Consider the following 14486-nt stretch of genomic DNA (forward strand, 5'->3'; position numbering starts at 1 on the left):
AGAAGCCACCACAATGAGAAGCCCGCGCACCGCAACGAAGAGTAGCCCCTGCTTGCTGCAACTAAAGAAAGCCTGAACGCAACAAAGATTCAATGCAGCCAAAAATAAACAAACAAAAAAAACATGTACCCTTTTAAAAAAAGAAAAAAGAAGTTAAAAAAAGATTTTTAACTCTGGTTTCTACTTTGTGGTCTGATTTTCTCTCATCTGCATTTTGCCTTTGAGGCTGCTCTAGCATCACACAGAGCTGTGGGCTCCTGGGACTGCAGTAAGGATAATAACCTGAGCAGGTGACCTACAGATCTGTATGAAGGTGACTAGAGGCATGACCTGCTGCATGTGTCCCTGGTCATCAGATTTCCCCAGATAGGTTGAAAAGGAAATAACACAGTGTATGGGATGATTAAAAAAAAAAAAAAAAAAAAGCACAATCAAGATGGTAGAATAGTAGGACATGAACCTTACCTTCCCCCACAAATACAGCAAAAATATATCTACATGTGGAATGATTCTCACAGAATATCTACTGAACACTGGCAGAAGACCTCAGACTGCTGAAAGGGCAAGAAAATCTCCACGAAACCGGATAGGAAGAAAGAAAAAAGAAAAAGGAAAAGAAAAGAAAGTGAGAAAGGAATCGGGACAGGGCCTGTGTCACTGGGAAGGAGCTGTGAAAAAGAGGAAAGGTTCCTGCACCCTGGGAAGCCCCCTCACCGGCGGGGAGATGGGCCAGGACAGAAGGAGAGCTTGAGCCTCAGAGGAGAAAACAGCAGCTGGTTTGCATCAGCCAAAGCAGACGGAAGACTGCACAGTCAGTGCTGCCGCCCTGCACTCCCCAGCCTGACACACGAGTCTGCCAGTGCTGGCGGGGGCTGGGTGCTGGAACTCGGGCTTCAGAGATCAAAACTGGGGAGAGGACTGGGGTTGGCATGTTGTGCAGATGGACTGGGGGGGCTGGAATCCAGTGTGACCACAGCTGGGGGTGTATGCAGGGGAAGCCTGGGTCACCTTAGAGGCCAGTCGCCATTGTTTGGGGGGTGCATGAGGGGAGGGGTGGGATCTGCATTGTAGCCTTTTTCTCTGTGCGTGCGCTTGCAGAGGGCAGGACACTACCTACATGGGCTCCAGGAGCCGTCGCAGCGCCCCCCACCCCCACCCCGACACCAGGAGTGGTTTCAGGCTACCATCACCTCCCTCCTGGACCCAAGGAGTGGTTGCAGGGCCCCCACCACTGCCTGCCCAAACTCCAGGAGTGGCTGTGAGATGCCATCATGCCCATCGTGTGCTCTGGGGGTGCCTGAGCTGCCCGCCGCCACCAAGAACCCAGGACTGGGCATCAGCCACTGCATCTGCACACCCCTGTCAAGGGGATAACGACCAGCACACGCTGAAGAAAAAGGCCACGGGCATCCATACTAAAAACTGCCCTCACACCAAATATATTAAACTCACAAAAGCTACACAGGGACGACCCCACATATAAACAGCCCTCCAAGACCACAGTAGACAATTGTTTCTCCTAAACTCAAAGAGAAATCTGTAAAATGAAGAAGCAGAAGAACTACTCCCAGATGAAGGACCCCTGAAGGAACAAAGAGTGAAACAGACCCCTTCAGTCTAATAGGCACTGATTTCAAAAAGAAAATAATGAAAATACCAAAGGAATTAAGAAAGGCTATTGAAAGAAATGCAGAGTACTGTAAAAAGGAAGTAGAAACTATAAAGAGGAACCAAAAAAAATGAGAAAACTCATTTGCAGAGACGAAAGCTGAGCTAAAGGCAATGAACAGCAGAATGAATAATGCAAATGAATAAGTGATCTGGAAGATAAAATAATGGAAATCACCCAGTCAGGACAGCAGATAGAAAGCCAAATGAAAAAAACCAAAAGCAATCTAAGAGACCTGTGGGATAATATAAAGTGTGCCAACCTATGCAGAATAGGGACTCCAGAAGGGAAAGAAAGAGTAAAGAGGATCAAAAATGTATTTGAAGAAATTATGGCTGAAAACTTCCCAAACCTAAAGAAAGAAACATACCCAGGTACCGGAAGCTCAAGGGTCCCAAACAAGATAAACACAAAAAGACCTACACCAAGACGTATTATAATAAAAATGGCAAAAGTTAAAGAGAGGATTCTAAAGGCAGCAAGAGGAACACAGAGTTAATTACAAGGGAACCGCCTCCCCATAAGACTATCAGTTGATTTCTCTACGGAGACGTTGCAGCCAGAAGGGAGTGGCAAGATAAATTCAAAGTCCTGAAAGGGAAAAACCTGCAGCCTAAGATACTCTACCCAGTAAGACTATCACTGAGTATAGAAGGAGAGAGAGAGAATTTCTCACACAAGAAAAAATAAAAGAACATAGCAATACTAAACCTATCCTAAAGGAAATACTGAAAGGTCTTCTCTAAATAGAAAAGAAGTAAAAATCTATAGGAAAGAGAAGATCACAATTGGAAAATAAATCACTTAAAAAAACCAGTAGAGGGCTTCCCGGGTGGCACAGTGGTTGAGAATCCGCCTGCCAATGCGGGGGACACGGGTTTGAGCCCTGGCCCGGGAAGATCCCACATGCCACGGAGAACTAAGCCCATGCACCACAAATACTGAGCCTGCGCTCTAGAGCTTGCGAGCCATAACTACTGAGCCCACGTGCCACAACTACTGATGCCCCCACGCCTAGAGTCCATGCTCCACAACAAGAGAAGCCACCACAATGAGAAGCCCGCACACCACAACAAAGAGTAACCCCCAATCGCCACAACTAGAGAAAGCCCGTGAGCAGCAACAAAGACTTAACACAGCCAAAAAAAAAAAAAAAGCCACCATATAGATAAAAAAAAAAAAAAAAATCAAAATACTTTCGGGCTTCCCTGGTGGTGCAGTGGTTGAGAGTCCACCTGCCAATGCAGGGGACACAGGTTCGTGGCCCAGTCTGGGAGGATCCCACATGCCACGGAGTGGCTGGGCCCATGAGCCATGGCCGCTGAGCCTGCACGTCCAGAGCCTGTGCTCCGCAATGGGAGAGGCCACAGCAGTGAGGCCCGCGTACTGAAAAAAAAAAAAAAAAAGTATTTTCTGTGAAAGTGATGATAATCACAATGAACAGCAAAAGGATGAACATGAAGATGTAAAAGAGGACATCAAAATCATAAAATGTTGGGGAGGAGAGTAAGAAAATGTAGATTTTTTTCCCCCTAGAATGTGTTTGAGCCTATATGACCACCAGTCTAAGGCAAATATATATAGGAAGGGCTTAACATACTTGAAAAACAGGGTGACCACAAATCAAAAACATACAATAGATTCACAAAAAATGAAAAGAACATAAGTATAATGCAAAAGAATATCATCAAGCCACAAAAGGAAAAACAAAAAGAAAAAGGGACAAAGAATATAAAACAACAGGAAAACAAGGTTTAAAATGGCAATAAATACATATCTATCAATAATTACCCTAAATGTCAAGGGACTAAACGCTCCAGTCAAAAGACACAGAGTGGCAGATTGGATTAAAAAAACAAGAGCCGGGGCTTCCCTGGTGGCGCAGTGGTTGAGAGTCTGCCTGCCGATGCAGGGGACACGGGTTTGTGCCCCGGTGTGGGAAGATCCCATGTGCCGCGGAGCAACTAAGCCCGTGAGCCATGGCCACTGAGCCTGTGCTCTGCAGCGGGAGAGGCCACAACAGTGAGAGGCCCACGTACGGCAAAAAAAAAAAAAAAAAAAAAAGAACCTACAATAGGCTGCCTACAAGAGATCCACTTCAGGGCAAAGGACACACACAGACTGAAAGTGAAGAGATGGAAAAAGATATTTCATGCAAACAGAAGTGACAAGAAAGTGTGGGTCGCAATACTAATATCAGACAAAACAGGGCTTCCCTGGTGGTGCAGTGGTTGAGAGTCCGCCTGCTGATACAGGGGACACGGGTTCATGCCCCGGTCTGCGAAGATCCCACATGCCGCGGAAAGGCTGGGCCCGTGAGCCATGGCCGCTGAGCCTGCGCGTCCGGAGCCTGTGCTCCACAACGGGAGAGGCCACAACAGTGAGAGGCCCGTGTACCACAAAACAAACAAACAAACAACAACAACAACAAAAAAACAGACTTTAAACCAAAGCCCATAAAGAAAGATAAAGAAGGACACTATATAATGATAAAAGGATCAATACAAGAAAAGGACTTTATACTCATCAACATATATACTCCTAATGTAAGAGCACCCAAATACATAAAACAAATACTAACAGACATATAAAGGGAGAAAATTGACAGGAATATTGGGTTGGCCAAAAAGTTCGGGTTTTTCTGTAACATCTTCCAGGAAAACCTGAATGAACTTTTTGGCCAACCCAACAGTAGGAGACTTTACCATCCCACTCACATCAATGGACAGATCTTCCAGACAGAGACTCAATAAGGCAACAGAAATACTAAATGATACAATAGAACAGTTAGACTTAATTGATATTTTCACGACATTACATCCCAAAAAACCAGAACACACATTCTTTTCAAGTGCACATGGAACTTTCTCTAGGATTGACCCACATAACTAGGGCACAAAACAAGCCTCAACAAATTTAGGAGTACAGAAATTACCTCAAGCATCTTTTCTGACACAACAGCATGAAACTAGAAATTAGCCACAGAAAAAGAAATGAGAAAAAAAAATTACATGGAGGCTAAACAACATGCTACTAAAAAACCAATGGGTCAATGATGAAATCAAAGAGGAAATTAAAAAATACCTTGAGACAAGTGACAATGAAAACACAACCATACAAAATCTATGGGATGCAGCAAAAGCAGTTCTTATAGGGGACTTCATAGAGATACAGGCCTTCCTCAAAAAAATAAGAAAAATCTCAAATAAACAACCTAACCTACCACTTAAAAGAATTAGAAAAAGAAGAAAAAACAAAACCTAGTCACCAGAAGGAAGGAAATAATAAAGATCAGAGGGGAAATAAATAGAGATTAAAAAAACAACATAAAAAAATTAATAAAACCAAGAGCTGGTTCTTTGAAAGGATAAACAAGATTGATAAACCTCTGGCCAAGCTCACGAAGAAGAAAAGAGAGAGAACTTAAATAAACAAATTAGAAATGAAAAAGGAGACATAACAACTGATACCACAGGAATACAAAAAACCATAAGGGAATACTAAGAACAATCATATGCCAACAAATTCAACAACCTAGAAGAAATGGACAAGTTTCTAGAAACATACAGCCCACCAAAATTGAATCAAGAAGAAATAGATAATTTGAACAGACCGATCAATAGAACTGAAATAGAATCTATAATTTAAAAACTCTCTACAAACAACAGTCCAGAACCAGACAGTTTCACAGGCAAATTCTACCAAACATACAAACAAGAACTTATACCTATCCTTCTCAAACTCTTCCAAAAAACTGAAGAGGAGGGAACATTGCCAAGGACATTCTATGAAGCCACCATCACTCTGATACCAAAACCAGACAAAGACACCACCAAAGAAGAAAATTACAGGCCAATATCTTTGATGGTACAGGTGCAAAAATTCTCAACAAAATATTAGCAAACCAAATCCAACAACACATAAAAAAGATCTTACATCACAACCAAGTGGGATTCATCCCAAATTCATAAGGATGGTTCAACATATGCAAATCAACGTGATACACCACACAAACAAAAGAAAAGATAAAAACCACGTGATCATCTCAATAGATGCAGAAAAGACATTTAACAAAAATGCAACATCCATTCATGATAAAAACTCTTACCAAAGTGGGTATAGAGGGGACATATCTCTAAATAGTAAAAACTATTTATGACAAACCCACAGCCAATATAATACTCAATGGTGAAAAGCTGAAAGCCTTCCCGCTAAAATCTAGAACAAGACAAGGATGCCTGCTGTAACCACTTCTATTCAACATAGTATTGGAAGTCCTAGCCACAGTAATCAGATAAGAAAAAAAAATAAAAGGTATCCAAATTGGAAGGGAAGAGGTAAAACTGTCATTATATTTAGATGATATAATACTATATACAGAAAAACCCTAAGGACTCCACACAAAAACTACTAGAACTGGTAAATGAATTCAGCAAGGTAGCAAGACACAAGATTAACATACAGAAATTGGTTGCATTTCTTCACACCAACAATGAAGTATCAGAAAGGGAATGTAAAAAAAATCAATACCTTTTAAAATCACAACCCCCCAAATAAAATACTTAGGAATAAACCTCACCAAGGAGGTGAAAGACTTATATGCTGAGAACTATAAAACGTTAATAAAGGAAACTGAAGATGATTCAAAGAAATGGAAAGATATCCCATGCTCCTGGGCTGGAAGAATTAATATTGTTAAAATGGCCATATTACCTAAAGCAATCTACAGATTTAACATGATCCCTATCAAACCACCCATGACATTTTTCACACAACTAGAGCAAATAGTCCTAAAATTCACATGGAACCATAAAAGACCCAGAATTGCCAAAGCAATCCTGAAAAAAAAGAACAAAGCAGGGGGCATAACCATCGCAGACTTCAGATAATACTACGAAGCTACAGTGATCAAAACAGTGTGGTATTGGCATAGAAACAGACATATGGATCGATGGAACAGTATAGAGAGCCCAGAAATAAACCCACACACCTACAGTCAATTGATCTTGAACAAAGGAGGCAAGAATATACAATGGGAAAAAGTCCCTTCAGCAAGCGGTGTTGGGAAAATTGGACAGCCACATGTAAATCAATGAAGTTAGAACACACCCTCTCACCACACAAAAAAATAAACTCAAAGTGGCTTAAAGACTTAAACGTAAGATATGACACCATAAACCTCCTAGAAAAGATCATAGGCAAAACATTCTCTGACATAAACCGTACCAATGTAGGTCAGTCTCCCAAGGCAATAGAAATAAAAACAAAAATAAACAAATGGAACCTAATCAAACTTACAAGCTTTTGCACAGTAAAGGAAACCATAAACAAAACGAAAAGATAACATATAGGATGGGAGAAAATATTTGCAAATAATGCAACCAACAAGAGCTTAATTTCCAAAATATACTAACAGCTCATACAACTCAACAACAAAAAACCAAACATACCAATCGCAAAATGGGCAGAAAACCTAAAGAGACATTTCTCCAAAGAATACCGAAGGCCAATAGGCATATGAAAAGATACTCAACATCACTAAATATTAGAGAAATGCAAATCAAAACTACAATGAACTACATGCTCACACCAGTCAGAATGGCCATCATTAAAAAGTCTACACAACATCGTTAATCAACTATACTCCAATATAAAATAAAAATTAAAAAATTAAACAAAAAAATTAAATAAAATACCTTCAAAAAAAAGAAAAAGGTCTACAAATAACAAATGCTGGAGAGGGTGTGGAGAAAAGGGAACCCTCCTACACTGTTGGTAGGAATGTAAGTTGGTGCAGCCACTGTGGAAAACAGCGTAGAGGTTTTCCTCAGAAAACTAAAAACAGAATTACCATATGATCCTGCAATCCCCAGACAAAACTATAATTCAAAAAAAGATACATGCACCCCTATGTTCATAGCAGCACTATTCACAATAGCCATGACATGCAAACAACCTAAATGTCCATCAACAGATGAATGGATAAAGAAGATGTGGTACATATATACAATGGACTACTATTCAGCCATAAAAAAGAAAGAAATGCCATTTGCAGCAACATGTATGCAACTAGAGATTATCATACTAAGTGAAGTAGGTCAGAAAGAGAAGGACAAATACCATATGGTATCACTTATATGTGGAATCTAAATTATGACACAAATGAACCTATCTATGAAACAGAATCATAGACACAGAGAATAGAATGGGAGAGGGATGGATTGGGAGTTTGGGATTAGCAGATGCAAACTGGTATATATAGGATGGATAAACAACAAGGTCTTACTGTATAGCACAGGGAACTATATTTAATATCCTGTGATAAACCATAATGGAAAAGAATGTGAAAAAGAATGTGTATATGTATAACTGAGTCACTCTGCTGTACAGCAATTAACACAACATTATAAATCAACTATACTTCAATAAAAAGAAAAAAATAGGAGGAAAACAAAAGACAAAAAACAACCCAGTCACATAGCCTAAGGAGGAGGGTAGGCAAGCAGAAACCTAAAGGGAGTGAATATCAATTAACAGTGGACCAGATCTCTAACCACACTCGGCAGCGTGATCTAGCTTTGCAAAACAGCACAGGGACAGAAGCCAAGGGAGAGGTCAGGTCCACTGGTTTGCAGAGGATGACATAAAAATGGGTCCAGAGTCCAGATCAGTCAGGGAGTCACATGCCGGGAAGAAGCCACCCAGATTCACGAGGAGTGCTGAGAGGGCCCCGTGAGGGTGGAGGGCTGCCCAAGTCGGTGGGTAAGAGGAGGACAGATGACAAGGAAGTAGGGGCTCACGACTAGAAGGCCAAGGTCAAGACCTTGAAGGTAGCACTGCTCCTGATGAGTGAGATGGATGGGGCCAGTGTGGAGGGAAACAGCGTTGAGAGGAAGACGGCAAGGAGCTGGCACAGGTGGGGTCAGATCGTTGATGACAGAGGAGAAAATGCAGGCAGCGGGGTACACACGGGTACGAGGACCCGTCTGAATCAACCTTTACGGAAAAGGAACCCATGAGCAGTATGACTGTCTATACTTACTGGGTGTCAGAAAGAAAACGCCATTCTGTTTTTCCAAGCCTACATTTGGATCTTTCCAGGGCCCAAAAGAGAATGAATATTTGAACAATGAGCAGTCATGAGTCAAGGAAAGCATTTTTAGAGCCTTTCCCTCTTGAAGTGTATTTTGCTCAAGGAGAAAGGGAAGTTTTTCAAATACAGATTTCAGACTAGCCACTCAGAACCGTCCTCTGGAGGCCCTTACCTTGGTCTGTTTCTTCTCGGTGGCGTAGACAATAGAGGTACAGCAGACTTCAGCGATCTTGCGGCCCTGGCCGTAGAAGGACCAGCAGCAGATTTCGTCCCCAATGACATCCTTTATGAACAGGACCCTTCCATTAAAGCGCAGCGATAGCTTATCAAACAGTTCGATGTTCTTCAACATATTGTCATCAGAATTGCTGCAAAAGAGCATTTGATAAGGTGATTGATTACAAGCTGGTGTTAACAGCCACCATTAGTGGGGGAGTGTTTCTACACACTGGGCCCATTATCTCCAACATCCCTTTTCAACCTCACAGTAAGCCCGTGAAGAAGGCACTACAGTCCCCAAAGCTCAAAGGAAAGCAAGGGTCAGAGAAATTAGGGAACTGGCTGAGGCCAAAAACTAATAAATGGCAGAGCTGAGCCTCAAAAAGACAGCTCTGGCCTCTAAGTCTGCGCTCCTCACTAGCGAGCTAGGGCGGACGCCCTGCTGTGCAACAGCCAGGAATGAAATGCTGAAACCACGGGGTCTGCAGGCAGAGGCACCAGGTCGGGGACATGGAGGAGAGCCCCACAGAGCCACATGAGAGGCTGAGTGACCTGCCCGAGGGAGACTTTTTATCCTGGGTCCATTTATGGGTCTTGAATACTTCATCTAATGCCCCTACAACCCATAAGTTCCTGATTTAGAGCCACATGTTCCCAAGAGCCAAAAGGCATTCTAGAAACCTGTATACATTGCTAGTGGGAACATAAAATGGCAATAGTCACTTTGGAAAACAGTTCGGCAGGTCTTCAAGTGATTAAACGTAGAGTTACCATATGACCCAGCAATTGCACTCCTAGGTATCCACCCAAGAGAAATGAAAACATGTATGTGTACATGCATGTCCACAGCAGCATTATTCCTAACGGCCAGAAGGTGGCAACAACCCTAACTGTCCATCAACTGATGAATGGACAAGCAAAATGTAGTCTGTCTGAACAATGGAGTATTTTTCAGCCATAAAATGAATGAAGTACTGATGCGTGCTACAACATGGATGAACTTTGAAAACGTTATGCTAAGTGAAAGAAGCCAGACACAAAAAGCAACATAAGATTCTACATATATGAAATGTCCGGTGCAGGCAAATCCATAGAAACAGAAAGCAAAGTAGTGGTTGCCTAGGGCTGGGGGAGATAAGAGGGTGGGGGCCATGGGGAGTGACTGCTAACAGGTAATAGGTTTCCTTCTGAGGTGATGAAAATGGTCTACAATTAGGTAAGTGGTGATGGTTGCACAACTCTGAATATACTAAAAAACACTGAATTGTGTATTTTTAAACGGTGAATTTTATGGTATGTGTGCATTTGATTTCATATCTATCGATCCATCTGGGCATTCTAGAGGTGCAAAAAGGCCACCCTCATCTGAAGGGAACGAGGGGAGCTGGGCCTGGCTGGTGTGAGTGCAGATGTCTTTTCTGGCCAACACCTTACCTGGTATACGAGTATTTGTTGTTACTTCTGTTGTAGAGCAACTTCACGGCTGGCTGTGGGTTGTTTTAAAAAAAAATGAAGAAGAGAGTCACTTGGAGTGCAGGTGCGAAGGACCACCGGCTTCCCACAGCACTGGAGCCCTGCCATCCGCCTGAAGAGGCAGATAAGCATAGCCTGCTGGCTGGGGTGGGGCTGGAGAGGGAGACTGCGTGAGCCAGCACCAGGAGAAACAAAAGATGAGCTATACTCTCCCATTCCTGACCCCTTCTCAGGCCTTGCCCAGGCAATTTCGCACATTTTTATTCCAAAACTTACTCAGAATAACCTCCACCACTTTTGGTAGCAAAAGAAATGCCACAAGGTTGCCTCCACCATACCTTATTTGAAGTCGCTATAAGTTTCTGTTCTTCCTTGGATGAGGTGATGACAGGAACTTTGCAGAAAGGCTCATAAGTATCTTTGTTCTGCTGGAACAAAACATGCTTTCAGCCTGGGAGGCCTGCCCAGCATTGAACTGTTTAAGCTGGCCTGCCGGGCAAAGACGGACTCTGGCGAGGGGAGATGGGGCAGCCGTGGCTGGGAAGAGAGGAGGATTCTCAGCACCAGTGAAGTAGGATGGGGGACGACCAGGAGTGGAGTTCTCCAGTGAACCCGCTCTTCGGCCAGGACTGTTATATGCCAGGGTGCTTGGCATATAAATACTAACAACAATGACACATTTCACAGCCCAGGAAGCCACTCAAAAATAAACCCTAAATATGGCAGATGAAATATGATTGCATCAAAGCTCCTAAAACCCCACTGCAATGACTGCAGAGGAATTATAAGCCCATAAGGAGAGAAAGAATGGGAAAAGTGAGGTCAGCAGACAAAAGATGTCAAAAATTCAAGTCTGGAAAGCAGGTCTCAAGTGAGTGATAACCAAGGAGGAGAATGCTGAAACCTAAGTTGGCAGATGGGAAAGAATCCACAGCTTTGAAGGCTGGTGGGCTCAGAGCAAGAGCAGAGGGTTGCTTGCTAGTCGACAGAAGCACTGGTGAGACCTCCAGATGGATCCCCTACCCCAGCCGGGCAGGAGAAAAGTCCACTTTCCTGGAGCAGTTTGTACAGGAGAGGACAGGGCTGAGCTGCTATTCCGAAAACGGGAGATTAAGTGAACCATCTACACACTAAATGGTGAGCCCTACCCCCACCCCAGCCCCTTCTCCTACTCAGATCTCAGAAGGCAGCCAGTTGGGCTTATACCCACCAGGCAAGAGAGTGGAGGATTCCTCTACAGGGAACCACCTGTCCAAAAAAAAAAAAGGCTTACAGATTCTGACCTTGAGAGTTCCCACTGGAAAAGCCAGCCTTATCGTGTGCCACTGAAGCCACTGGACAACAATACATACAGTGTTTCAGAGCCTTTACTCTTGAATTTCAACAGACCAAGGACCATCAGATTATACCCGGAAAGCCTCTCAAATATGAGACTGAAACCAAAACAAAGAGAAAAAGTAAGAGAAGGAGTCACACAGTGAAGGCAGCAGAAAGAAAACTTCAAATAGTATCATCAGACAGATGAGAGCAGATACCACATCCCATGAAACAAGATCAGCGTGCTATATAAAAAAGAGCACTCGGAGAGCTAGAAAAGGCTCTCGGGAGTCAGAAATACGATAGCAGAAATGAAAAATTCAATAGAAGCGTTGAAAAGATAAAACTGAAAAAACCCTCTGAGAAAATAGAAGGATAAGGGCGACAGAAACTACGAGGTCAGTCCTGGAGGTTTAATCTCAGACTAACAGAAACCACAAAAAGGAACCCAGAGGGCATGTCTCTAAGACAAAGATGAAACAGAGATTCCCTGATGTGTCTGAACATACCAGAAGGAGACTGTAAGTTTCTGAGAATTTAGGGCTGAATTAGGGATGTGTGCTTAGAAAACCAAGCAAAAAAAAGACAATGAAGCAATCACTAATTCTGGCAAACTGAAAAGTTACACGAGAAAGGAAATAATCACTGTATACTCTGTGGCTCAACTGTTAACAATATTTACACAACTCAACGTAAACTCTGAGTACGGATTTAATCAAAACTGTGATAAACTATACTGGGAGAAGGAATATGTGCAGGCAAGTTTGGTAGTGGCTGGGGTGGTGCATGAGCTAAATTTTAATTTTCTACAGAAACGCCAGTAGATAATGTGGTAAACTGAAAAATCAATAAATAGTATAAGAAATAGGTAAGTAAAGAACTGCTGCAAGAATTAAAAGAGGCTGCTGCAGGGGTGGGAGTGGGTGGAAGGCGTATGGTAGTGTTTTTGACATCAACCTAGCTTACAATACTAACTTGTCTTGGTAAACACTTTACATGCATTACTTTAATAAACATACAAATGAAATAAAAAATAACAAAGTAAAAGCTACAACATTCAGTTAGATTTACAGGGAGTTCACAGACTCGCAGTAGCGGCAGGGGTGGTGCAAATAACAGCTCCTCAGGCAAATAACAGTTCCTCAGGCAGACTGGCATTGTGGGTACTGTCCCAGTGGAGAGCCACCCAAGAGCCTCACGTTTACAGATCCAATTCCTAGGACAACGCAAAGGGGTTCTTCTGATTCTCTGCCATGTCTTAACGTGCCTTGAAATAAATGGCTGCTGGCTACATCTAGAAGTGTTCTGGTTTTGTAGGGATTTTACTGTCCCTAGACTTGACCCCAGCAGTCCTTCCCCAGCTCCAGCTGAGGAGTAAGGGGTGTCTGTCTGTAGAGATTACGCTGGGCTCTCAACAATGACTTGTGGGATGAGAATAAGTCTCCCAATGAGTCCAGAAAAGGATCAGGTTTCACACCCCATGGCTCGGTACTGAAGGGTTACAATGCACACAGGGAGAGGACCCAACACCATGGGGGCTGAAATAAGCCAGAGAGCAGTCAGGTGGCCTCAGCATCACAGGGAAGCCTCTCGGGGGTCGCGCAGGCCAGAGGGGAGCAGCTCCGGGGTCAACTCATTAACTCTCGCAACAGCTCAATGAGGGAGGGGGACAATGAGAAAGGCAGACGAGTCTGGGGCTCTCCCCGCCCACACGGGGAGAAAGGGTGATACCTACTTGCAGGGCTGCCTGGCACTCTTCCACCAGGCCCTGGACCAGGTAGTACTTGGCTTCTGCCAGCAGCTCCTCGATCTCCCGGCGGCTCTCAGGCAAGGGGACCGCCCCGTCACGAAGGTAGTTGAGTATGGTACCAAAGTGCTTCCCACACCGGTCAATGAGGATCCAGCCTGTGGTGGGAGGAGGGGGGAGGAGAGCTGGGGTGTCTCTTGGCTCCCACCACCTCCGGGGAGAGCAGGACCACAGAGAGGGTTGCGGCCCCACCTGCCCAGCTACCAGCAAAGGGCTGACCAGGCCCCGCTGGCTGCAGACAAGCACACCCCAGACTCACTGGTTTGGGCTCCTTTTATTTATTTATTTATTTTTAACTTTTTGGCCACACCAAAGGAAGGATTGAACCGGTGCCCCCTGCAAAGGAAGCACGGAGTCTTAACCACTGGACTGCCAGGGAAGTCCACGGCCCCTGGGGCCTAAAAGCATGTTCCTAAAGTACCTCAAAAATCCCTATGTTAAGAATATCGCAAGAGGGCCTACCCCACACCTGGATAAAATGGGTCCAAATGAGCACATCCCATTGACAGGGGAAAGGCTTCTGGTGTGAAAATATCTATTCCCTTTCACAACAAAGCTTTTTTTTTTCAGACTCCCAAATAACAGAGCCATTTCTAAGGAAGCAGACGGCTCACTGCTGCAGGCTGTGACATCTGACTCCCAAGGGTGACCCCCAGGCACTCACCAGCACCACCACAGAAAATTCCATCCGTAACCCCCCAAACAAGTGTTTAGTGGCTAATGACAGCGATCAGAGATAAAATGGTCACCAGCCAGACCCTGCCCTCAAGCAGTTCAGTCTAACTTGGGGAGATGGCGCTGGCATTCATGAGATACAGAAACACATTCCAGCTGCTGATGGGAACCAGGCACAGTGTGAAATCGTGCCTTGTGGGTGGGGACAAGGCGAGTCCTGCCGCTTCTCAGTG

General features: G+C 43.8%; 1 protein-coding gene across 11 annotated transcripts in view; it reads right to left on the reverse strand.

Moving 5' to 3' along the window:
• KCTD10 (potassium channel tetramerization domain containing 10) overlaps window positions 1-14486 on the reverse strand; it is a 35639-nt gene that overhangs the window by 6119 nt on the left and 15034 nt on the right. For 10 of the 11 annotated variants that reach the window (XR_003793915.1, XR_003793914.1, XR_003793912.1 and 7 more), the window contains exons 3-6: window positions 13507-13676; window positions 10793-10882; window positions 10416-10468; window positions 8935-9130 (exon numbers count right to left, since the gene is read on the reverse strand). Coding sequence is in view for 2 of the 11 variants with exons in the window: in XM_029225055.1 (XP_029080888.1) it covers window positions 8935-9130; window positions 10416-10468; window positions 10793-10882; window positions 13507-13676 (509 nt within the window). In the remaining 9 variants the exon portion in view is untranslated. The remainder of the gene's footprint in view (window positions 1-8934; window positions 9131-10415; window positions 10469-10792; window positions 10883-13506; window positions 13677-14486) is intronic. The other variant, XM_029225102.1, reaches the window with a different exon arrangement.

This window comes from Monodon monoceros, unplaced genomic scaffold (assembly GCF_005190385.1).
Source record: "Monodon monoceros isolate NGI ecotype Baffin Bay Population unplaced genomic scaffold, NGI_Narwhal_1 Super_Scaffold_1, whole genome shotgun sequence".
Classification (NCBI taxonomy): Eukaryota; Metazoa; Chordata; class Mammalia; order Artiodactyla; family Monodontidae; genus Monodon; species Monodon monoceros.